We start from the raw sequence: 25,626 nt of genomic DNA on the forward strand, positions 1-25,626 counted from the left end.
GCCACCAGCCTACACCAGAGCCACAGCAACGCGGGATCCGAGCCGCATCTGCGACCTACACCACAGCTCAGGGCAACGCCGGACCCACTGAGCAAGGGCAGGGATCGAACCCGCAACCTCATGGTTCCCAGTCGGATTCGTTAACCACTGCGCCACGATGGGAACTCCGAATTTTTTTTTAAATATCCAGATTATAAGGGGTTCACACTGGTTATCACTGCATCTAGTAGCACTGTGTCAAAAATCTTAGTGCCTAAACTTGTATAGCTGCATTTTTTAACCTAAATATAAGACTTGATATTTCAACTTTTTTGGTTTAGGCCATGAAGAAGTTTAAGTGCTCTAAGTTGTTAATACCTCCAAGCTCATTTCAATCCATGCAGCAGTTACAGAATTGGCATTACTACCATCTGACCCATATGTAGACCTTCACAATTTGCAAGGTACTGTTTACATCCGTAATATTTAATTTGATCCTTACAACACCTTGTGAGGTAGGCAAGACATGAAATCTACATTTTATAGATAAGACAGCTGAAGCACAGCAGGAACTGAATGGATCGGATCCTTTTTTCTCCACTGAATATCTTCTTGTACACTATCTTCATCCAGATCCTTGACAGAAATGTTGAAGAGGGCCTCCAGAGGCCAGGCTGACCCTGAATTCTTACATATAGCACTGACTGGTTTAAGGAGTTTAAGCAGGTCAGTTCCCCCTAAGTCTGATTATCCAACCCACAGGTTGCCATTCTGTTCAAAAGGATCATTCAAGAAACAGTCACCTGACTTACATAAATACTAATGGCAATCCCATTGGGGGAAAAAAGCAAATGAGGGTTGGTTGTCAGAAAAAGTTTCTACTTGCCTGTATCCACAAAGGGACTGTCATTACCAATTGCTTAAGGAAGCCAAGTATCCCTCTCTTCCAAAACCCCCATGGGGCCATGTTTTATTGTTATTTCTATCCTATGCTACATTGTAATTGGTTATATACATGTCTTATGACTAACTTCAAGTCATTCATCTTTATAACACCTAGCACTCAGCCCACTGCTGTCCATGCAGGAGGCACTCAAACTGGTAAAAGATAAACCAAAATTCAGGTGAATGTTCTTCCAACAGTATCTGGCTCCCCTCCAAAAACAAACTTGTGACTAGAAGAGGCACAGACCATTGCCACATTCCTGCCAACATGACTGATTGAAATGCTCTTATAATTGGCTTAGTCACAGCGTCCAGCAGGTGCTGAAGCTTTTGCTAGTTAAACCAGCTTTCATTGGATTGTTTTGTATTCTGCATTTGTTTTGACCAAAAAATAAAAGCAGTTCTCTAACAACAGGGACACAATACATGAAGTAGGAGTACTTCTTCATAATGCCAGTCAATCAATAAGAAAAGTTAAGTGATCCGTATTACACAAAACATCTGACTATAGGTCTTCCAAGAAAGGAAAAAGGACTAACAAATAAGAATATAGTGCTTTACCATTTACAAATCTTACACATACATTCCATTTGACCCTCACAACAACCCTGTGAGGTAGGCAGCACAGATATTATTCTTATTTAACAGATGAGGAAAGTGAATCTCAGAGCAATTAACTGATGGGCCCAAGGTTCTACAGTTAGCAAATAATTTGTATTCATATCAGTCTTTGGCCTAAAAACTCAGCACCCAACCTCCCCTCATACTTGCCTACCTACTTCACAGGGATAATGAAGATAAAATGAATTCAAGGCTAGAAAAATACTTTGAGGGAAAAAAGCACTATATAATTATACCCGCAAACTATAATTTTCCACATTATATGGCTCATTCCCCTTCTCATCCCAGCTTGTGCATGAACTCAGAATTTTATATTGCCTCTGTTCTGTGTTCAACTAAGCAACTAAGTAAGGCAGGGGAACAGTGTGATCCTCTTTAAAGTTATATAAATTACAATAAGGGTAACTGCTATGACAGCAAATTGAACAACACAGAAAGGCCAAGGTGCAACTGGGACCCGCTGAAGCACACAGCAAAGCAAGGCAACATTATCAGATAGGGCATGATTGCATAGAAGGAAAGGTGGTGTCAGAGTCCACACTGGCACACACACAGTTATCTAAGGCAAAGTGGTGGCAAAGAAGAGTCATTTGTTCCACATAATATAAACTAGAGCAGAAGATTCATGAGACCCCATGCAACAGCATCAATGTCACACAGATCTCTCCAGCTGCCTATGGAGAAGATAAACAACAGCGGCATCTTCATTTTAAAGAATGACCGTACCTGTGCTCATATCCTGAGCTAAACCAAGGAACTGCTCCATGCTAAACTTCCTTGGCTAAAGTACAACCAGTACCATCATTCCTAGTCAGACTAATAAACAGAATGTCTTTTAAGGTAATGAATTAGATGGCTCTGTTCTGTTTTTGTTTTTGTTTTTGTTTTTTGTTTTTTTTTTCCAGGATTCACTTTTGATTCTCCTGCTTTTAAGACCCAAAGAAAGTTATATTGAGTTTTTATTGGTGATTCTAAGTATATGTGTTTATAACAGTTAAAGTGTGATAGGTGAATTTAACATATTAAAAGAGTGCTATAGCATCTGTTCAGAAAAGATTATAGACTATACAAACTATTCAAGTCATACAAAACCATTTTTCAGGGTCTTTTCAACTGAGAAGAATCCTATTCAGCACGCTTCTCCTCCTGAGGTGGTTCATACTGAGCAAGCTATGGGGCAAAGACAGAGGAATTTAGGTGAATTTTATTCTAAATTGGGTAAAGAACTTAAAAACTTAAAAAGCTTAAAAGTAACAAAATGAGCTAACTACTATATTCAATTTAACTACTGAATCAGTGAGTTTATACTAAAATCCTATCCTTTTTAAACCACCCAGTGATGGTTTAAACCTAATGAAAGCTCTTTTTATTTAAGCCTTTAAAATTACTGGGAAACTAAAATTTAATTGCCAGTCATGACTGCACTGCACAAATACTTGATGTCCAGTAATCTATATCTTTCCAAAAGATGTTGTAGCTTATAGTATTTTCTTCCTCTCCACAATATGTTTAGTGAACTTTCTCCTAAAAAGTAGAAAAAAAAGAATCATGTGACATATATTAATCTAGCCAGTTGGCGTTCTCGTCATGGCTCAGCGGAAATGAATGTGACTCGTATCCATGAGGACGTTCAATCCCTGGCCTCGCTCAGTGGGTTCAGGATCTGGTGTTGCCGTGAGCTGTGGTGTAGGTCACAGATGCAGCTCAAATCTGGTATTGCTATGGCTGTGGTGTAGGCCAGTGGCTACAGCGCCAATTTGACCCCTAGTCTGGGAACCTCCATATGCCATGGATATGGCCCTTAAAAAAAAAAAAAAAAAAAAAAAAATCTAGCCAGTCAATGAAGAGCAGCTAACATCTTTGACTTAAAGGATGTGAAAAAGTTATCTGGCATTTACACGTTGTGGACAATTTAAAATAATGCATGCATAATCTTTGCTGAGTTGTGGTTCCCTGCAAAAACTAAGATTTGAGTTATTCCAATTAGCTGTGGGATTCGAGAAGTTAGACTTCACTGCGCTTTAGTTTCCTCACCTATAAAACAGTCTGTGTGCCTGTTTCACTTATCTCACAAACTTGTTGAGATCAGACACATTATGAGAAATGCCTGGAGTCAGGTGAAATGCATTATGTGATTCAGAATGCAGTAAAACCTCAAAGACTTTAAGTTGACTCATTTGAAGTTTATGAAAATTCTCACAGGAGTTTAAACAAAGAAAAAACTTCAGCACTAGGCAAAGAGTGCAAACCAGTTTACAGAGACTTAAGGGCAGACAAGTTTACAGAGTTACCATTACAGGGCCACCACATATGACTGTGCACTACATGCACTGCCCAGTCTAAGGTGACATTCACAAAGCAGGGGCCTTGTACTGTCCTACTCAAACCAGCTGCCTAAGACTCTGAGAAATCTCTGTTTACCTATAAACCAATATTCTCATCTTTTGGTTGAAGGTTCCCAAGAACCTTTTCTTGACCACACTTTGCTCATCCTATTTACACTTTGCCTGTGGTTTTCTCGACAGGGCGTCAGCTTGGCCTTGCAACTAACTGAGATTGATATTCACCCTCCTCCCTCCCCTACTGTCCATTTTAGTGAGGTTGCGATCATATGATCACTAAAGGTGAACTTATTTTTAACATGAATTCTTTCAAAAATGTTACCTTTGTTTTCAGTTTTTTATTTTCTTCTACAATAGCTTCATATTTCTCTTTCATTTCTGCCAATTCTAGGCGAAGCAGCTCTATTTCTGGGTTTTCTGGGGTAGCAGCTCCTAAGTGATGCTTTAAAAAACTAATATCAAGTTAAGAATTTACTTGAGCTGAATGAAACTAGTGAAATAGCCCTCTGAAATAACTCTCTGATGAGAGTCACCCCACCCTGCCACCAATATTTACCCAGAGATCAAAATCCAAATACTCAAATTTTTTCAAAAATTGAAAGTATTTTAAAAGTTATTATCTATGTTTAAAAATCAGAGTTCAAAAAAAATGAAGGCCTTTTTCTGACTTGGAAGGTGAAAAGGATACTCCAAAGCACTATTAGGTTTCTCAGGTTCTTCATATAAGGCTACCAATACTGCAAATCAAAAAGCAGAAAAAACAACAATTAAAGTCTTTAAATGTTTGAAATTATATTCCATAACCCAGTAAATATGAAGTGCCTATTATACACCATGCACACTGCCAGGACTGTCCATACCATGGTGAACAAGACAGACAAGGTCCTTGCTCTCAGTGAATTTAAAGTCTTGTGCAAGAGATAAGCAAGGAACTAGACCAAAAAAAGTTATCAAGCAGCAATATAGGATAATGGGTTATGGGAGCACATTGGAAGAATGCCTTCTTCGGCCTAAGGCAGCAGGGAAGCCTTCCCCAAGGAAGGGAAATAAGACCTGAAACCTAGGCAATGAAGGTTTCAGATAAAAAGGGAAGGCCAGGGGCAAAAGCACAACATATTAAGGAACTGAAAATTCAAGTATGGCTAGATGGTGTTGTGAACAGGGGGCGGAGCAGGAAAGGAAGCTGGAAAACTGAGGTGTGGGGGAGACTACAGGATCCTGCAAGTTCAGTCAGCCCTTGAACCTAAGGACAAAATGGCAGGTAATTAACAGTTTTAAGCAGCGGAATGACAGGATCACTCTTGACTCCTGTGTGGAAGACTGACAGGTGGGACAAGGATCTAAAGGCAGGAAAGCAGAGTTCCTGTTGTGGCTCATCAGGTTACGAACCCAACTGATATGATATCCCTGAGGATTCAGGTTCAATCTGTGGCCTCGCTCAGTGGGTTAAGGACCCAGCATTGCTGTGAGCTGTAGTGCAGGCTGGCAGCCTTGGATCTGATTCCACCCCTAGCTAGGAACTTCCTTATGCCCCAGGTTTGGCCCTAAAAAGCAAAAACAGAAACAAAAAATAAATAAATGAAAGCAGGAACGCAATTGGAGTTCCCATTGTGGCACAGTGGAAACAAATCCGACTAGGAACCATGAGGTTGCAGGTTCGACCCGTGGCCTTGCTCAGTGGGTTAAGGATCTGGTGTTGCGATGAGCTGTGATGGAGGTCAAAGACAGGGCTTGGATCTGGCGTGGCTGTGGCGTAGGCTGGCAGCTGTAGCTCTAATTAGACCCCTAGCCTGGGAACCTCCATATGCTGCAGGTGCAGCCCTAAAAAAAAAAGCAAAAAAAAAAATTTTTTTTTTTAATTAAAAGTTAGTGATCTGCACTAAAGTGATAGAGGGATGAAAACAAGGTAGGTACAGTGGAGAAAAATTCTGGAAGGCTATGGTTAATTACTGGAAGGAGGAAGCTTTGACTTCAAAAATGTTCTTCAATAATGAAGTTTCACACATAACATGCTAAATAACCACCAACCAAAAACTTTACCAGTAATCAGTGTGCTCAAATCAATATTAAATACTTTAGTGGTTTCATATCCAGTAGTTCACGTCAGCACTACCTTTTTCATCTTAAACAAATTCCTATTACACTATTTAGATGCACTATTTAGATAAAAATCTCTCTAAACCATTGCTCATTTTTTTGTGCATGGACCTCTTTGAAAAACCCGAAAAAGACAAAAACTACACACAAAAAAAATATGCATATCTAGACACCAAATTAAGAACTACTATGGTAGACCAATTTACATGCTTCCCTTTTATTTAAGTTTTAATGATTCAGTAAAATAATACAGACAGTATAAAAAATTAAATGGAAAACTACTACTAACAACTTACATTAAGTTCTGATAGTTGCTCTTCTAAACGTACTTAGAGCGGTATTTTTGAGTAATTGGTGTATTCACACTATTTCCCTCTCCTCTCCTTCTGTTTTCTCTCAATGTTACAATATACTTTAATCCCTCTACTATTACCTTTTTCTTCAAACTATATATTCAAACCTCTGTTTCTTCCATGATCTCTACCAAATCCTAATTTTATAAGACAAGAATACTCTTAAAACCCTCTTCTCCCCCTACCCTTTCTTTTAGCTTCTCAATTTCTATCAGTGGTACTTACAAGGGTGATAATTACAGACCATGTCAAGTTTCCTGTGCTTTTCTGTAGACGAAATATACTTCCTTTTAAACAGACAAGAACTCTACCCAGTGTTTCCCTTTTTGCCTTAGCAGCCAGGATTTTCAGAGGCTGATATAGTGCTCAAAATAACTAAAATGCCTCTTCTTCCAAATGACTTAAATCTTTATCTTTACACCTCCTTATCAGTTTTTTTGTTTGTTTTTTGTTTTTTTGCTTTTTAGGGCCGCAACAAACCGCATATGGAGGTTCCCAGGCTAGGGGTCCAATCGGAGCTACAGCTGCTGGCCTACACCACAGCCCACAGCAATGCCAGATCCTTAACCCACTGAGCGAGGCCAGAGATCCAACCTGCAACCTCATGGTTACTAGTCGGATTTGTTTTCACTGCACCACAACAGGAACACTTCCTGATCGTTTTAATGTTAGTAGTTCCAAATTGTCTTGGAAATAAGCTGGATTATAAATTAAATCTGTATGAAGTACACAGAATCAGGCTTTAAAAAGCTCATATTAATAGATACTCTTCTGTCTGATATTATTTAGGAGACTGGAAATCTAGGGAGGTTGAGGGAATACAATAGATGTCAGCAAGGCAAAAGAAGACTCCAGTGGTTTCTAATCTCTCACGCAGGAAAATCCTTGTATGGCCACAAATATCTAAATATCTTCATTTACCTCCGGAAACAGTCACTTCTCTGCCCTTTACCAGTGCCATTCACTCTATCCAGCCATTCTGGCCTCCATACACTTCCTAAAACTCTTGACATCACGCTACATTCAAGTCCCTGCTCAACTGTTAAAGACAGGCCTTCCTCCTGCCCCTCTATATAAAAAAGGTGCATTCATCCCTCTTTATCCCCCTTGCTAATTTTTGTTCATAACTTGCTACTGGCTGACGCTAAGTGTTATCTGTCTCCCCCAGCTAGGAAATAAGCTCATTGAGAGCAGGGACTTATTGTTTTCCCACTGTTGTATCCCCAGTGCCTAACACAAAGACCTGAATAAAATGGTTAAACAAATGAAAAAAATGAGCTTATGGAGTTTATTGAGGAGAGGGGAAGGTCGATGAAATTCCAAGAGTCTCTGGTACTTCCCAGGATGACAGCACAGTGCTTTCATGTAGTTCCTTTATGTTTACTGAAATTTATTTGCAAAGATGTAGGAAAATGGTACCTGATCCTAAGGTAGGTAGCAATTCAACACTACCAGCCCATCCTTGGGAATTAAAAGCCCTGCTTTCTCCGAAGACCTAGAGTTGTTATTCTCCCAGAATTTTTCCTTAACCTTTGTTTCCAGCCAAAGAACAGTTATCAAATTATTTCCCAGATAGTTACTCTACCTCTCATATGGACCCAGATCATCATCCCTGCCAAATCTTCTCTCCTGCACTCTTTAAAGGCCCAGCCAATAAGCTGAGGGAGCCATAACAGGCATTCTCATTTCTGCTTAGCTAATGAAATCGCTATTTCTTGGAACCGTCTGGTTTCAAGCACCTTATTCATCTATTTGGATCATGAACCCGAGAGTAAGAGATACAGTTTAACAGCTTCCATTTTAAAAAGTGAAAACAGTATAAACATTTTGATGTGCTTTCGAGCTCTTTAAACTAATTCTACTTTAATTATGAAGTCTGCACACAGTAGGAATTTATATGTACTACGAAATGGGGTTGATTTGAAAAACCACAACCAAACCGCTACTTTTGAGTATTAGGTGCACTTAACTACTTTATAGCCTGCTTTCAAATCGTTATTTTCCCACCTGCCCTTTGTTCGACAAAAAGTGCTTCTGTACAGGATTTTGAAGACTCCGCAAAAACTGTCAGGGGGGAGTTGGGCGCTCAAGGTCTTTAGCAAACAGGCTCACTGCGGCTGCTCGAGGCAAAGCAACGGAAGTTGGAGGGACTTTGCAACAGCTGCAAGAGTTTCACTCCCCGCGGGGAGAGTGGTAGCGTGAGCACGGCTACCCTACCCGGGCGGCGTCCTACAGCCAGACATGCGTCGGTCCCCGCTGAACCCCGAGGCCCACCTTTCCGGACCTCGACGGGTCCCACCTGTTCCCCTCCTTCCCCACGCCATGGCCCGACAGGGACGCAGCGCCGAGAAGCACGACTAGGGCACGAGGAACCCTCTCCTGGCCCATGCTCACCCTTGGTCAGCGTGTCCAGCACCCCCGACTTCTCCAAGTACCTCCGGAACTGCTCGCGTTTCGAGTCGGCGGCCTGAGAAGACACGGCGGGTCAGTGGCCAAAGCCGGGGGGCCGGAGCAGGAAGAAGGCGCTGGGGGTCCGGCAACCCCGCCTCCGCCTCGCTACCTCGAGCCCCCAAAACCTGCGCGCGCACCCCCACTCCCACCCGAGCCGACCAGCGGCTGGCTACCGCCCGCACGCCCCCAGCCACGCCGCGCCCCCCTCACTTTGTAATGGGCCATAGTGACAGCGGCAGCGGCGTAGCTGGCGCCTGAGACCGTGGCTGGCGGGCTCGGAGCAGCACTGCTCATGCGCGGAAGAGCGGATGCGCCTGCGCACTTGCGAAGCACGGTCTGGGATCGCCGGGGTGTGGCCTGTTTTCATGGCGACCAGGACGCTCTGAATGCCCCATGGTGGGCTGAGCCGAACGAGGCTGCGTACGCCCGCCCTTCTGGCTAATGAAGCAGCACCTCTCCTTCCTCTTCCGGTCTCCCAGAGATTCCGTTGCTTAGCGGGAGGCTAGGTTTTGGAAAAGAGCTGGAGTCCAGGTGGGGCTAAAGATAGGCGTGGCGCCAGGGGGCGGGGCCTGCGGAGCCCTGGCGCTCTAGGACTGGTTCCTGAGAGGAGGGTCTCTGGACACCGAGAGTGGGCGGACCTGTCTCAAATGGAACCTCGGAAGTGCTGCGGCAGCCTATCTGTGCTGGCTTGTCGACTCGTCTAGAAAAATTGCACGCGACCGACGAGGGCAACCTTTGTATCCAATGGCTTGAAGACTGCTTAGAATCGTATGTTTCGGCTCCAGATTTTATGCTTGGAGTTTCCTTGTTTTGTGCCCGCTGGACGTGGGCCTACGGAGGATGAGCATTAATATGCTAATAAGAGCTAGGCTTTAGAGCGTTTACTGTGTGCCCCGCAGTGCATTAAACACCTATGTTTCTTATTTTAATCCTCACACCTTCCCTGTAAGGTAGGTTCTGTTAGTAAACTGGCGAGGTTAGATGACCAGTGAGTTGTAGAGCCAAGACTCTGATCCTGGCATGGAATCACGATGCTATAAACTGGTGAAAGAAAGCAACCAATCTTTTTAAGTTTTTATTTACTAGATAGCAACATTATGATTATATTCAAGACACATTAGGTTGCAGTCTCTAAGGAAACTATAGACTACAGTCCCAGAGGCAAGATTTAACTGGTATCCAGAAATAAAAGATGAATAACTAAAAGAGGGTATTACATAGATCAAGGACAGTCTCTGAATGCTGTGCTCCCTTCAAGGAAAAACCTGGTTCCATTTAGCTTCGATTCTGAACATGTGATTTTTCCCAAAATTAGTTATCACATATTTTGAAGAGAGCCCGTGAAAAAGTAATCCCAATTTGGTAACTGTGTTTGCACTTGAAACTACTCCTTTCCCAGTTCAGAATTAGAGCCATTTTCCCTTTTTTAAATGGGTTTGCAGTTGTCTGGCTAAACATCTGGTCTTCCTAGCTGCCCTTATCTGTTCTGTCTGCTTCACGGTCACTAGGCTACTTCTGTAATAATGTAATATGTAGACTGTCTAAAAGCCAACAGCCATTCAGATTTGAAGGTCGGTGGGAGCCCGCCTACTAATGAGGTTGTTTGTCAGTGACACAGAATGTTGTGGAGGACTCGCAGCAGGGTTGTCACAGGTTCTGACCAACTCAGATTCAAAGGACAACACTCCCAAAGAATCAGGAGTGTCTGGAATGTCAGGTGGTTGGAAGTCTCCCGGTGAAGGAGGAAGGGTTCTGACTGGATTCTCTCTGAGCTGGCCCTTGAGGTTACCTTTAGGAGGTAATGCCTGATTTTCATTTTCTGCAGAGGGACCCCATGTAGCACAAAACCACTTTGGTTTCCAGGTGCAGTTAGCAGGCAAAGAGAAAGCTGTTTGGGGTGCCTGTCCGGTATGATCATTCAGATCTATAGCATCACCTGGAATAGAACGGTAACCTCTAGGGTAGTGGTTCCTTTTGCTGTCTTCGCTGTCACTTTCTCTTTTTCCCCTCACCTGGTTACCATTAACTTCTTTTCCAGAGATTTTATGAGTGTCTTCTTTATTACTTGAGCTGACGTTTTGAAGATGACCACAGGCAGTACTAAGTGTGCACATCTTGTTGGAAAGTACAGTTTCCTGTTCATTCGAAATGCCTCTCTCATCATTTCCACGGTGACTATCAGGATCTGTCTGATATACAGATGAATTTAAACTAGGGTACACTGCTCTGTGTGTTTGCTTCTCCACTAACAGACTGTAATCAGGTGCAGAAGAGAGTCGCTTCAGTGAATTTGCAGATGTGTTTTGATATTTGGCAAGGTTTTGTTTTGACTTGTTTGTACAGAATTCATTTTGCTTGTCCTTCAATTTATATTGTCCCCAAATCCCTCTTTTAATCTTTTTAAAACCTAGGTGGCAAATTTCTAGAACATTTAAGAAAACTGAGACAGTAGCTATGGACTGCATAAATAATAAAAATATCGTCTTTTCTGTAGGTCTAGAGACAAAACAATCAATTATATTTGGACACGGATGGCCCTGGCATTTATATAGAGGCTCTAAATGAAATCCATATAGAAGATACTGTCCAATCATGAACCCAACTTCAACCACAGATCGAGTGAAAATGTGTATCACATAAGTGCAAAGCAAGGTTCCTCTGAGCGGAGCTTTATTTAGTTTCCATTGCTCCAGTTGATAAAGTTCTTGCTCCAGTCTCTTCCGGTCCCCAGGCATTTCAAGCTCTACCCCCTCCAGTTCTCCTCTCAGTTGAGCTTTCTTCACCTGCCTCTCCTTCTCCAGAACCCTCAGTCGGTACAAAGCATGGCCCATGTAGACCAGAGATGGTGAAGACACAAATATCACCTGCAAAACCCAGTATCTAATGAGGGATATAGGAAAAGCCTGATCATAACACACATTTCTGCAGCCAGGTTGTTCTGTATTACAGATGAAGCCAGACTGCTCATCATTCCAGACATCTTCAGCTGCTACACCCAGAACAAGCATTCGAAATATGAACAGGATGGTGAGCCAGATCTTTCCAATCATGGTGGAGTGGATGTGAACTTCCTCCAGAATGCCCCCAAGGAAATTCCAGTCCCCCATGCTTAGTTAGCCTTCTTAGCTCTGAACCCCATCAAATAGGAGGCAGATTAATTCTTCCATTCTGAAGGGTGTGCTAGTTCTTAAGCCAAACCTATAGCCAAAATATGAACAAAGCATCACTGTTTCAGCATGCTGGTTGCTGTACTTTTTCCCTAGAAAGTTGTAATAATCTGTTATCAAGGATATGTACAAGATATCAGTAATTTTAAATCATTTATGTTTAGACCTTATAATGCAATGGGAGGAAAAAAAAAAGATACCTGGGGGGTTGTATATATTCTCTATGAAGAGTAGAATTGTAGGAGTCCCTGTAAAAAAGGTATCTTCTTGCTTGGCTGAAGTTTGTTGTTGTTTTATTTTTTTTATCTGAGAACTTTTGGAGAGGTTCCTAAAATTACCAACTTGATCTTACAAACCTGTTTATTAAGATTATTTCATATAAAAGCGAAACCCAAAGTCAATGATTTTTAATTCTCATTTATGCACACAGGAAAATTCATGTGTTTCATTTTGTAATCCAGCAAGCTTATAGCATCAAATGAAACTAAAGGAAATAGATCTGGCTCTTGCTATAAGAATTTAGATTAGTTCTCCCATCCAAGTTCTTTTAATCCACATCTGAATGTCTAAATTCTAGTTTCCTTCTGGCAGTTTTTGAGCATTTTCAGAAATCATTTCAGTAATATATCTGTGAATATTTATAAAGTTATTACTATACTTTGGCATAAAAATTTTTGTGAATTTTTATTATCTTAAACCCCAGAAATTTTCAACTATTATATGCTACCAGGATGTTATTAGATATTACTTGAAATAAATGGATCATTGGTATAGTGGTAGCATTATAGACATTTTCATTGTAACAGTATTTGACCTTGTTAGGATATGTAGCTTGCTTTGTGGAGGGAGCAGCAGGAGAGTTATAATTTAGATACTTGGATTATCAGCCAGTAGGTTTCATATTAGAGTTGATATCCTATGATATCTAAGAGGAAATAAATCCCAAAGGAAAAAAGAGTGAATATTTTCATTCACTTTCATTTAATATATAAATGTATGTCCTATATCCCTTATAGAAAGGGAAATATTACACAGTCAGACAACATACTGGGATGTTATAGCCACAAGATATGTTTATCACAAAAATCCTATGAGTTATGTATGTTTCCCCATTTTACAGATGAGGAAACTGAGGCACACCTTAAGTTACCCAAGATCACACAGCTAGAACTGGCATTCAGACTCAGTCAATATGGCTCTGAAGTCAGCTCTTACCTGTTTTACTAAACTGTTATTTTTTTCCTCTTCAAGCACACTCGAAACTTTCATGAAAGAAATATTAGGACATTACTTTTTCTCTTAAAAGTTTAATTATTTAAATTAGGTATGTCAAACAATGAACATTCTGACTTTTTAAGTCACAGGTTCTAGAGTCTTGAGTTCCTTTTTTAAAGATTTATATAGTTCAAAAGACTTGCAAAAGCATCAACCTAAAATTTAGTCATATTCCTGAGACAGAGAAAATTTATATTTGACTTTATTATGTTAATGGTAGTATACTCTTTGACCCAACAACCCAAAGTACTTTAAAGTGTAAGCAAAGCTATTCTTTTTGTTGTTGTTTATAACAATCATACCTTGAAAACATCCAAAATAATTATCGAGAAAGATTGTATTGTACATATAAATAATAGTATGTCCACAGTGTGGTACTATGAATCCAGTAGAAATAATAAATATATACTAAAATAAAAAGACATTTGATATACTGTTTCAGTAACATTCAGCTTCTAAAACAGAATAGTATGGCCCTATTACTGTAAATTTATATATTTGTAGAGATACATACAAAAAAGCCTAGAAGGGATCTCCATCAAAATACTATAATTATCTCTGGGTAGTGTGATAACAATTGACTTAATATTTTCTAATTATATATATTTTAATTTTTTTTTTTTACCATCAGCACTCTACTTTTATAATCACAAAAAGAAAAGATCTTTTTTTTTTTTTTCTTTAAAGGACAAGAGCATGGTATTTCCTGAAAGAAGTAGTAGTATTTAGATTCAAATTTTAGGTTCTAAAGATTTCATAGAAAATGACATGAGTACTGGTAAACATAGATACAGTACTATAGAATTCAAAAGTGAAAGAAAAAAATTCAGATTACTCTTAATTAGCTAAGACAAATTAACACAAACCTTTCTTTGTGGTTTAGGTAAATCTGAAGCAGATCATGCTTAAAAGTTATACCACAGCCATCTTCACCTTATTCTCTGAATGTGTCCCTTTGCAGATGCAGAGCAAATTCGCTTTGGTTCAGTGTGGTGAGTCAGCCATCATCTAAAATCCATTTCCCTCTCTTATTCTTGCTTCTAAACAGCTCTATCCAATAGAACTTTTTGCAGTGATGCTGGCATGGACTCTATCTGCACCATCCAATAAGGTGGCTACTAGTAACACACAGTATTGAGCACTTGCAATGTGGCTTGTGTAACAGAACTGATTTTTTTTTAATTTTAATTAATTATTTTATTTAATTTTAATTAAACTTAAAGAGCTACATGGGCCTAGTGGCTACTTTATTGGACAGCATGGATAAAGAATATTTCCAAAATTTCTAGTAATACAGCACAGTTTAGGAGACTAAAATTGTGAGCCCCAAATTAAGCTGAATAAATGGTTCCTCCATAATTCAGAGATGTCAGATTTAAAACATCAGATGTTTACATGCCTTTTTAATGGTAATTTTGCCCCCTGGGGAACCCAGTAAGATATCACTGTTTTTGGTAATGTAAATAGTGTTTCTCACACCAAAAAAAAAAAAAAATCTAACTAGATAATAACTTCTTTATCATCGGTCTTAATAATCAATGAGTCATGTCCGATTTCATAGTTAGATGAATCCTATTTCTCTGTCTAGCTTTCTGTTATCAACAATAACAGCACTTTAGGTCATTAAAGATCTCTCTTCAGAGCTCTTGACCTGGTGGGTTGGTGACAGCAGATGAATACTTTTTCCCTGTGCTTCTTTGCCAAATAATAACTACTTTTCAGATTAAATGCAACCTTTTCATAAGGGAAAAATGTTTATTTATATATATTCATATTTTTACATGTTTATGTGATTATGTAAATTGCATAGTATGTGTAATATATAAATTATAATTAAATTTAAAAGCACTAAGTAATCAGAGAAATACAAATTAAAGTATTATTTGGACTTCCCACTGTGGCTCAGCAGTAATGAACTCAATTGGTATCCATGAAAATGTGGGTTCAATTCCTGGCCCTGATCAGTGGGTTAAGGATCCTGCATTGTTGCAAACTGCGGTGTAGATTGCAGACATGGCTCAAATCTGATGTTGATGTGGCTGTGCTATAGGCCTGTAGCTGCAGCTCCAATTCAGCCCTAGCCTGGGAACTTCTATATGCCCCAGGTGTAGCCCTAAAAAGCAAAAAAAAAAAAAAAATATATATATATATATATATATATAAATTAGGGAGTTCCCACTGTGGCTCAGTGGAAACAAACTAGTATCCATGAGGATGCGTGTTTCATCCCTGGCCCTGCTCGGTGGGTTAAGGATCTGGCATTGCCATGAGCTGTGGTGTAGGTTGCAGAGGTGACCTGGATCTAGCATTGCTGTGGCTGTGGCGTAGGCTGGCAGCTGCAGCACCAACTGGACCCCTAGCCTGGGAACTTCCATATGCCATGGGTGTGGCCCTAAAAAAATAAAATAAAAAAAAAAGCAGATTAAATCTAGCAAAATTAACATAAGATTTCTGCTTCTAGATGCTTGAAATATTCATTCATTCATTCTGAAAGACACACTGCACATACTAGGATATTCACATAGCACCGTTAGTAATAGTACAAAATCAACAACTTAAGTGTTCAATAGAGGAATGGCTAAATAAACTATAGTGCATCTTTATCATTCATCAATTCAAAGAATAATGATCTCTGTGAACTAAAAGAAAGATCCTGAGTCATATTCTACAAGTTACAGAAATAGATGTAGTTTGATCTCATTTATCCTGTTAAAAACCTACTTTTCATATATATGTATTTAAATAGTTAAAACAGTGGTATTAACCCAAACCTTTCTTAGTTTGTGTAAATCTGAGAAGCAAATCATGCTTCAGGAAGTTATACTATAGTCATCTTCTACTTGTTGTCTGAAAATATCCCTTTGGGGTATACAACAGACTCAGTGTAGTTCAGTGCCATGAGTGAGTCTGCTATCAGCTAAAACCCATTTCCTTTTCTGCTCATCCTGGGTAGAAAAAGTTTGAGAGTATACACACACCCAACTCTTAACAATGGTCATCACCAGAAAAAAGAGCAGGTTTGGGGTAGTAAGTTAAAAAGGGTTCTTATCTTTTAAGTTCTTATAAAAATCTTTGTTTAACCAAGAACATAGTTGTGTTTTCATACTCAAATTTCAAAAAAAAATTTAGTAACCTTCCTACACTGTTAGTGGGAATGTAAATTGGTAAAACCACTATGGAAAACACTATGGAGTTTTCTTAAAAAACTAAATATAGAGAACTACTATATGATCCAGCAATCCCACACCTGGGCATCTATCCAGAGAAAACCATAATTTGAAAAGATACATACACCCCAATGTTTATTGCATCACCACTTACAATAGCCAAGCATGGAAGCAACCTAAATGTCCATAAACAGACAAATGGATAAAGAAGATATGGTACATATATATGTGATGGAACATTACTCAGACAGAAAAAAAAGAATGAAGTAATGCCATCTGCAGCAACTTGGATGCAACTAGAGATTATCATACTAAGTGAGGTGAGTCAGAGAAAAGCAAATAGGATATCACTTACATGTGGAATATAATAAAAATGAACTTATTTATTAAAAAAAATCTTACAGATTTCAAAATGAAACTCATGGTTACCAAAGGGGAAACTGTAGAGGGGGAGGGGTAAATTGGAAGGATGGGATTAACACATACACACTACTATATATAAAATAGATAGTAACAAGGACCCACTATATAGCACAGGGAGGTCTACTCAATAGGTTCTGTAATCACCTCTCTGGGAAAAGGAATAGATATGCACAACTGATTCATTTTGCTATACACCTGAAACCAATACAATATTGTAAATCAGCTAAATTCCAATACAATTTAAAAGAAAACTTTAAACAAATCCCAGATCAGCTTTTCCCCAAATTCTAAAATACTGCTTTTCTCAGTATATCTAATTAAGCAATATATGCTCCTTTCAGAATACAGCAACATATTAAGGTAAGTGTTTATAAATAAAACATATTGATGATGAAAGAGGGAAAAAAATGTATTTCTTACATTCAGATGACCTAAAACTACTATTTTGGACAAAGAATGGCCAGCAGTCTGGGTGCTCTACAGGAAAAGGACACAGGCATCTCAGCTTTCAGATATGACATTTTGCCTTTTGTAAAGAAATCCTACCCACTCATAGGAGAGCCACCAGCCATGTGAAGGATGAGAATCTTATACATGAAACTCCAAAGAATCCAGGTACATAGTGTGCGCCAGGAATACAATTCCAAGTTCCTTGGGACTCTAGACACACTGTTCAGCTCTTAAACTAGCTGCCAAGAGAATTATCAGTCTTCTTATTATAAGGTATTTCTACCATTCCCGGTGCACCCACAGAAATGCTTATTCCCATACTCCTGTGAACTCGTTAACTTTCGGTATTTGGGGAACACAGTAGGGATAGGCAGGAGAGTATGGGCTGTCAAGCCAACCTTTAAATCTGCCCCCTCTTAGACAAGTTGCTTCATTTTTTTTTTTTTTTTGGAAGAGTTTGCATATTTTCCTCTCTAAGATATAGAGAAGTAGTTGTCTTTCATGTTGTTAAAAAGATTAGCAAATAGGAGTTCCTGTTGTGGCTTAGCAGCTTATAAACCTGACTAGTATCCATGAGGATGTGGGTTTGATCCCTGGCCTCACCCAGTGGGTTAAGGGTCCCATCGTTGCCATGAGCTGTAGGTCACAGACGTGACTGGGATCTGGCATTGCTGTGGCTGTGGCGTAGACCAGCAGCTGCAGTTCTGATTTGACTCCTGGCCTGGGAACTTCCAAATGCCGCAGGTGCTGCCTAAAAAACAAACAAAAAAGATTAGCAATAATGCATATAAACAGTGACCTATCAACTCGAACCAGATGGAAAGTGATAATCAATAGTCTGACAGATATGAAAGGTTTTATTATCAGCATAGTACATTTTTTGTGGATTCTATCAAGCAGTCTCTACACTATATCCTCCCAAGAGAGCAAATCTCTTTTAGAGGATACAGACCCACACAGCACATGCTTAGGAGAAAGCCCGTCTCTCTCTCTCATTTCCCTTCCCTTTTCTCTCTTCCTCTTCCTCCCCTTTACACTCAGAGGAGCCCCTTCCTTAAACCATAACTCCTTTTGTAAGCAGCCTTTGAAACCAATGACTTCAGGAGTGTTTCGGCCTTTTTATAAAATTGTTAGCGTTTGCTGGAACTTCTCTGTTTCTTCATAGAATTCTAGTTTGTTTGTTTTTTTCCCCAGATGGCATTACTCATTCATCGGTTCGTGTTAGGGGCAAGTCAGTTCGCTGGGGATAGGAAAATGTTGAAAAACACAGCAAATAAGACGCAAGCTAAATAAGCTGCAATTGCTACCCAAAACCTTGGATCTTTCAGGAGTGCCTTATCAAAGCAGCTGAACACGGTGTAGCCTATGGACATTCCAGCAAATCCACCTGCAATGTGAGCTGCAAAAGACACCTTAGGAGAAAAGCAAGAAAAGGGGAAATAAGTAAAAAAAAAAAAGTGCTACTGCGTATTTCAGCTGCATCACTCTTACAAAAAACAAATGCCATCCCAGTGAAACAAGAGTCTCAAAAGTCTCAAAGACAAATATTATATATCACTTATATGTGGAATCTAAAAAAAAATAATACATATGAATCCATATACAAAATAGAAACAGACTCACAGAAACCATAGAAAACAAACTTAGGGTTACCAAAGGGGAAGGAGGAGGATGAATTAGGAGTGTAGGATTAACAAATACATTCTACTATGTATAAAATAGATTAGCAGCAAGGATAATAGGTAAGCAACTGCATAACACAGGAATAATATTCAATATCTTATAATAACCTATAATGGAAAATAATCTGAAAATATATATTTATGTATAACTGAATCACTTTACTGTACACCTGGAACTAACACAATATTGTAAATCAACTGACTTCAATTTTTTAAAAAGCCTTAAAAGTCTGAAGAGCAAGTAATGAGGCAAAAGAGACACAAAACTCCATGTATACAGAGAGGAGATATTCCAGTACATGCAAAACTAAAAGATAATGTCATTTTATGCAACGAGATTATCATATTAAGTAAAGTAAGTCAGAAAGAGAAAGACAAATACCATGTGATGTCAATTATATGTGGAATCTAAAATATAGCATAAATGAGCCTATCTATAGGACAGAGACAGACTCACAGACATAGAGAACAGACTTGTGGTTGCCAAGGGGGAGGAGGGAGGGACTGTGATGGACTGGGAGTTTGGACTTAGTAGATGCAAACTATTACATTTAGAATGGATAAGCGATGAGGTCCTACTGTACAGCTCGAGGAACTATATCCAATCTCCTGGGACAGACCATGATAGAAAATAATGTAAACAAAAGAATGTATGTATATCTATATGCATGACTGGGTCAACTTGCTGTATAGCAGAAATCAACATCGTAAATCAACTATACTTTTTTTTTTTTTTTTTGGCTTTTTAGGGCCACACCCCCTGCATATGGAGGTTCCCAGGCTAGGGGTCCAATCGGAGTGACAGCTGCCAGCCTACACCACAGCCACGGCAATGCTGGATCCTTTAACCCACTGAGGGAGGCCAGGGATTGAACCCGAAACCTCATGGTTCCTAGTCGGATTCGTTTCCACTGTGCCACAACAGGAACTGCTAAATCAACTATGCTTTAATAAAAAAAAATGTATGTCATTTCACTGACTGATATAAAAGATAGAGCCATCATTTCTCTTTCCTCTTGGTCATCATTGCATTTAGGATGGTTCTGTATAATACCAACCAAGGGAGCAAGAGTCGAGGTGCCCTGAGGGATCTCTATAGGAGCAGAGTCTGATCTGACATAAATGAAACGTCTCAATTAAAACGCAGGTAATACATACACACAAATACTAAATGGAGACTACCAAACTCAATGGCCAATTCCAATAAACTGGAAATCTTAGTTTTCTTGACATTGTAAATTCACCTAGGCCCATATTATTCCTGCTTTCCAATCTTCATTATACTCTCTGTGGACAGTGAAGTCCCTTCTCTCCCATTTTGGAAGAGGTACAGTATGGCAGGTGCAGAGAGTTGTCAAGGCGATGAGAGAGAGAAGTAAACAGGACAGTCCAAATGGCTGATTTCCTTTGAAATTTTCTTAACTTCCAAAAGGAAATTTGACTGCTCTCCATCTCAAAATTGTTGCCCCTATTTGGTGACCCTTTTTAGCTATCGATATGATAGGTAAACAAATTTTCATTGAGCAAATAATAAACTGAACTTACCGGGGACCCGTTTGCAGGGACAAAGAACCTTCTGTAGAGAGCAAATCCCATGTCCAACGCAACTAGAAGGGAAAACAGCCTGATGAAGCCCCAGGATCTCCACACCACCACTCCAGTTGCTTCTGGTTCCCCCCTAAGGATGGTAGCAGCCAACGTTTATTGAGACCGACTCTGTGCCAGGAACTGTTCTACAAGCTCCACCTGTACTAACTTTGTATCAGTAATTCTCACAGCAGTGCCATGGAAGGGATACAATCATTATCCCATGGTCTAGCTGTATTCTTCCAGCAAGTATTTATTGATTATCTCCCATGTGCCAGGCACAATTCTAGGTGATGGAGATACTGCAATGAACAGATCAGATAGCCTCATGGAGCTGAAAGTCCAGTTCAGGAAGGAGAATAAGTAAAAGATACAGTATTATCCAAAGGTACTTTGTGCTACAGAGAACATACAATGAGAGGAAGGAGAATTAGGGAATGCTGGGAGTAGGGAGTGATTTTTTACAAGAGAGGGGAATTCAATGAGCATGTGGTGTTTGATGGAGATAAGGGAAGAAGCCATGCTGACTTCTGAAGTAAGAGTCTTCTAGGCAGAGGGAAGTGCAAGGTCCTTGAGGCAAGATGGTGCCTGGAATGTTTGAGGAATTCCAAAGCAGTTGATCTGGCTGCATAGGTGGTTTTCAAAGGATGGTTCCCTCCCCAGCTGGGGATCTCACCATTACCTGGGAACTTATTAGAAATTCCAATTCTGGAATTGCCATTGTGGCTCAGAGGATTAAGGACCCAGTGTTGTCTCTATAAGGATGCAAGTTCGATCCCTGGCCTTACCCAGTGGGTTAAGGATCTGGCATTGCCATAAGCCATTGTGTAGGTCACAGATGCAGCTTGGATCCCATGTTGCTGTGGCTGTGGCATAGGCTTCAGCTGCAGCTCTGATCTGACCCCTGACCCAGGATCTTCCATATGCCACAGATACGCCATAAAAAGAAGGGAAGGGAGTGAGGAAAGAAAGAAAGGAAAATTTTCAGACTCACCTCAGACTTTCTGAACCAGAAACTCTAAAGCTAGTGCTCAGCACTCTGGGTCTTAACAAGACCTTCGGGTGATTCTGGACTAAGGTTAAGGATAAAGTAGTAGGTGATGAGATGGAACAGTACCAGGGGATAGATCACCTAGAGGCCCCATGGACCACTGTAAGGACTTTGGCTTTTACCCTTCGAAAGCTTTTGCGCACAGGAGTGCATATCTGACTTAGGTTTTTTTTGTTGTTTTTTTTTGTTTTGTTTTGTTTTTTGTCTTTTTTGCCATTTCTTGGGCCGCTCCTGCAGCATATGGAGGTTCCCAGGCTAGGGGGCAAATCGGAGCCATTGCTGCCAGCCTACACCACAGCCACAGCAATGCAGGATCCAAGCCGCGTCTGCAACCTACACCACAGCTCATGGCAATGCCGAATCCTTAACCCACTGAGCAAGGCCAGGGATCGAACCCACAACCTCATGGTTCCTAGTTGGATTCTTAACCCCTGAGCCACAACGTGAACTCCTGACTTAGGTTTTTAAAAGATGGTTCTGGCTGCTAGACAGGAAGCAGACTCTGAGGGAGCAAAGACAGGAGCAGAAAGACCAGCTAATTACTACTATTGCAGCGACCCCAGTGAGGAATAATGACGCTGCTATTTTTATACATAAATAAATCAAGACACAGAGGTTAAGCACTAGCCCAAGGCCACACAACTCAGAGGCAGTGGCAGGATTTGAATCTTAAACGGTCTGACCTGGCGAGGGAGGGGAGGTTCCACTCTCACCCACCACACTAATCGCCTCTAATCATCGTCAGGATTACAGAAGATGGGCCAAGAAGGAACGAGTCCACCTTCTTTAATAGAACAGTGAGAGCCAGAATTTAGATGTTCCTAAAATAAGTCAAATCTGTGATGCTAAAAGAGCTTCTGGTTTCCTCTGCCTAGAAGAACTCTGCCCTAAATGTGTGCTTGGAAACATCTGCAGCTGTAATGTTCCACACCCATCCCCCAATTGCCTGTGCTCCACTGAGTGAGCGTCCTAGGAGATGGAAAGACCTAGTCCTTGCCTTTGGGGAAATGGCATCAGGACCCCGTGTTCTGGCTACTTTCCCTTTCAATACAATATTGACATTAAAGTCCCTGGATAGGAATTGAGGTCAATGAAGTACTCAATATTAATTTAATTGTAAATGACTATCACACAAAATGCTGGATAAATGTGGCTGTGTTGTATTTTCAGTCATCTGCCTTTCCTGATCCAGTGTATATAACAGACAGGACTAGGAAATTATAAGAAAATCACTGCTGGAGAACAGGGCTGAGTTACAGGAAAGAGTTACTTTGGTCCACAGGAGGAGGCCTTCTTTGCAAAACTCTTTGTAATCCTTAGCATGTCAGTTTCTCCATTTCATTTACGTTCCTGGGCCAGCAATCAAACCTGTGTCACAGCAGTGACCTGAGCCACAGCGGTGACAACCAGATCCTTAACCACCAGGCCACCAGGGAACTCCTCTGTTTCTCTCTTGTTTTGGCCCCTTCAGACTTAATCTCTGGCCCTTTCTGCTTCCAAGGGGAGTTTACTTCAAGGTGCTGCAGTTTTTAAACTGATATCTGTCTTCTCACCAGAAAAGGAGTCCTTATTCCAATAAATCAAATCATTGTCCTCAATAAAATTTGACACTCATTTTAAGGGCGTTCCTTTATATGGACCTTTTTTTTTTTTTTTTATGCTTTTTAGGGCTGCACCTGCGGCATATGGAAGTTCCCAGGCTGGGGGACAAATGGGAGCTGCAACTGCCAGCCTACACCACAGCCACAGGTGTAACTGCAGGACCTACACCACAGTTCATGGCAACGCTGGATCCTTAACCCACTGATTGAGGCCAGGGATGGAACCCACATCCTCAGGGATACTAGTTGAGTTTGTAACCTACTGAGCCACAATGGGAACTCAATATATAGATTTTTTGGAAGGATGAAAATGTGAGATTTCCTGAACTTTTTCTAGGGAAGCTCAGTTGCTTTGTCAGAAAACAAATCTAACAAATAATGCTTAATGAAGGATCATCCTTAAAGTTAATCGTATTTCACAATTAAGAATAATAGGAGTTCCCATCGTGGCTCCGCGGTTATCGAACCCGACTAGCATCCATGAGGATGCAGGTTAGATCACTGGCCTCACTCAGTGCGTTAAAGATCCGGCATTGCTGTGAGCTGTGATGTAGTTGAAGATGCAGCTCAGATCCTGTGTTGCTGTCGCTCTGGCATAGGCTGGCGGCTACAGCTCTGATTGGACCCCTAGCCTGGGAACCTCCATATGCTGCAAGTGTGGCCCTAAAAAAAAAAAAGAAGAAGAAGAAGAAGAAGAATATTTACCAGAGTTCCCATCATGGCTCAGCGATAACAAACCCAACTAGGATCCATGAGGATGTGGGTTCCATCCCTTGCCTCACAAGGCAGTTTAGGGATCTGGTGTTGCCATGGGCTATGGTGTAGGTTACAGACACGGCTTGGGCTTGGATCCCACGATGCTGTGGCTGTGCTGTAGACCGGCAGCTGCAGCTCCAATCCAGCTCCTAGCCTGGGAACGTCCTTATGCCAAGGGTGCAGCCCTAAAAAGTGAAAGGGAGGAAAGGAAGGGAGGAAATACAATATGTCAATGGTTTTCAAGCTTTTCCACTTCAGACAAAATCATATATAGAATCCAGTGTATGAACGAGAGAAATCCAGCATATAAAGCATAAATGAAGGTATTGTGGTTGAAGTAGATGGAGTGCCTTGAGCCTGACTCTCTTGACTCCACCCCACCCCAGAAAGAAACAGAAAGGCACTCTAAGAACTACCCACCAGGGTTTGTGAAAACTCCATTACACCTTTCTGCTTAGGGCTATGGAGCTGACCATTCTTTATACCTCTTGGCGGATGGTCATCTTACATGTAACATTTGGGAAATGTGAGACGGCCATCTGAAAGTTGAACCCATAAAACTGAAGATATAAAGTGTTCGCAAAACACACTTACTTATAAGGATGATGATCAGCAGTCTGACAATTCCAAAGGCAGGAATCATTTCTCGAAAATTCTTGCAAAGAGAAAAATAATAATAACATAAGCTATCCTTTGGCAAATGAAACCTCAACTGTGCTCCCTCTTCATCTGCTTTTTCATTTAAAACAAAAGTTGAGATAAGCAATGAGATCCTGCTGTATAGCACTGGGAACTATATCTAGTCACTTATGATGGAGCATGATAATATAAGAAAAAAGAATGTGTATGTGTGACTGGGTCACCTTGCTATACAGTAGAAAATTGACAGAATACGGTAAACCATCTATAATGAAAAAAAAATTAAATAAAAATGATTATAAAAACTTAAAAAAATCAAGTAAAATAAAAGAATGCCAAATATTTGCAAAACAAAGTATTGGTGTAATAGCCCAGTTTTCGAATATATTTGGGAAGTACAGTGCTGGTGTACTTTGGAGAACAAAATGAAATATGATATTTAATTCCATGACATAAACTAGACACAAATTTTTTAGCAGGAAATAATCTAAATACAAGGAATATAAAATCACTACATAACATGTCATAGATAGATAGACAGACAGATACATACTGTCAAACTAAATCTGATGAAATATTTCCAAGTTTTTTTGGTTAATATTCATTTGATACATCTTCATCTTCTTTCTAAGTAGGAGTTAGCAAAGACCTAACTAAAGCTTGAGTATTACCTTAATTTTTTAAGATAACTTCAAAACTGTTTAAAATGTTGGTCCAAAAAAACCCAGTTTGGGAGTTCCTGTCGTGGCTCAGTGGTTAACAAATCCGACTAGGAACCATGAGGTTGCGGGTTCGATCCCTGCCCTTGCTCAGTGGGTTAAGGATCCGGCGTTGCTGTGAGCTGTGGTGTAAGTCGCAGATGAGGCTCGGATCTGGTGTTGCTGTGGCTCTGGTGTAGGCTGGCAGCTACAGCTCCGATTCAATCCCTAGCCTGGGAACCTCCATATGCCTCGGGAGCAGCCCTAGAAAAGGCAAAAAGACAAAAGCAAAAACAAAAACAAAACACCCAGTTTGATTTTCGCTTTGAAAAATTTCAGACC

At 40.3% G+C, this 25,626-nt stretch overlaps 3 protein-coding genes across 5 annotated transcripts in view; all 3 read right to left on the reverse strand.

Annotated features, from left to right (window-relative positions):
- Positions 1-444: 444 nt before the first annotated feature.
- Positions 445-9,086, reverse strand: MYCBP (MYC binding protein). Of its 2 annotated transcripts, none has more exons than XM_005665239.4 (5): positions 8,999-9,086; positions 8,732-8,804; positions 4,576-4,624; positions 4,210-4,339; positions 445-3,069 (listed from the first exon to the last, which is right to left on the reverse strand). In XM_005665239.4, exons 1-5 carry the CDS (start codon positions 9,080-9,082, stop codon positions 3,055-3,057), a joined length of 351 nt encoding a protein of 116 aa, XP_005665296.3. In that variant the 5' UTR covers positions 9,083-9,086; the 3' UTR covers positions 445-3,054.
- Positions 9,087-10,197: 1,111 nt separating this feature from the next.
- GJA9 (gap junction protein alpha 9) lies at positions 10,198-11,895 on the reverse strand. Its single transcript, XM_021095982.2, has one exon. It carries the CDS (start codon positions 11,893-11,895, stop codon positions 10,348-10,350), a length of 1,548 nt encoding a protein of 515 aa, XP_020951641.2. The 3' UTR covers positions 10,198-10,347.
- Positions 11,896-16,505: 4,610 nt separating this feature from the next.
- Positions 16,506-25,626, reverse strand: part of RHBDL2 (rhomboid like 2) — a 41,814-nt gene continuing 32,693 nt past the window's right edge. Inside the window, exons 6-8 of one of the 2 annotated variants that reach the window (XM_005665240.4) lie at positions 24,542-24,602; positions 20,498-20,559; positions 16,506-18,682 (exon numbers count right to left, since the gene is read on the reverse strand). In XM_005665240.4, the coding sequence (XP_005665297.3) occupies positions 18,503-18,682; positions 20,498-20,559; positions 24,542-24,602 (303 nt within the window). In that variant the 3' untranslated portion in view covers positions 16,506-18,502. 2 annotated transcript variants of the gene reach the window in all.

The sequence above is a fragment of the Sus scrofa genome, chromosome 6 (genome assembly GCF_054392235.1).
Source record: "Sus scrofa isolate SSC_HxYL_T2T_F1_AM1 chromosome 6, Sscrofa_HxYL_maternal_Yorkshire_Landrace_v2.0, whole genome shotgun sequence".
Lineage (NCBI taxonomy): Eukaryota > Metazoa > Chordata > Mammalia > Artiodactyla > Suidae > Sus > Sus scrofa.

What these genes read in the sequence shown, in the direction of transcription:
- MYCBP (XM_005665239.4), bottom strand. Translation starts at nt 9,082, where the DNA reads ATGAGCAGTGCTGCTCCGAGCCCGCCAGCCACGGTCTCAGGCGCCAGC. An exon ending in GCTGGACACGCTGACCAAGG is followed by an intron (nt 4,625 to 8,731) that starts GTGAGCATGGGC and finishes TTTGATTTGCAG; the next exon opens with TATTGGTAGCCTTATATGAA. An exon ending in AAACCTAATAGTGCTTTGGA is followed by an intron (nt 4,340 to 4,575) that starts GTATCCTTTTCA and finishes ACTTGATATTAG; the next exon opens with TTTTTTAAAGCATCACTTAG.
- GJA9 (XM_021095982.2), bottom strand. Translation starts at nt 11,895, where the DNA reads ATGGGGGACTGGAATTTCCTTGGGGGCATTCTGGAGGAAGTTCACATC.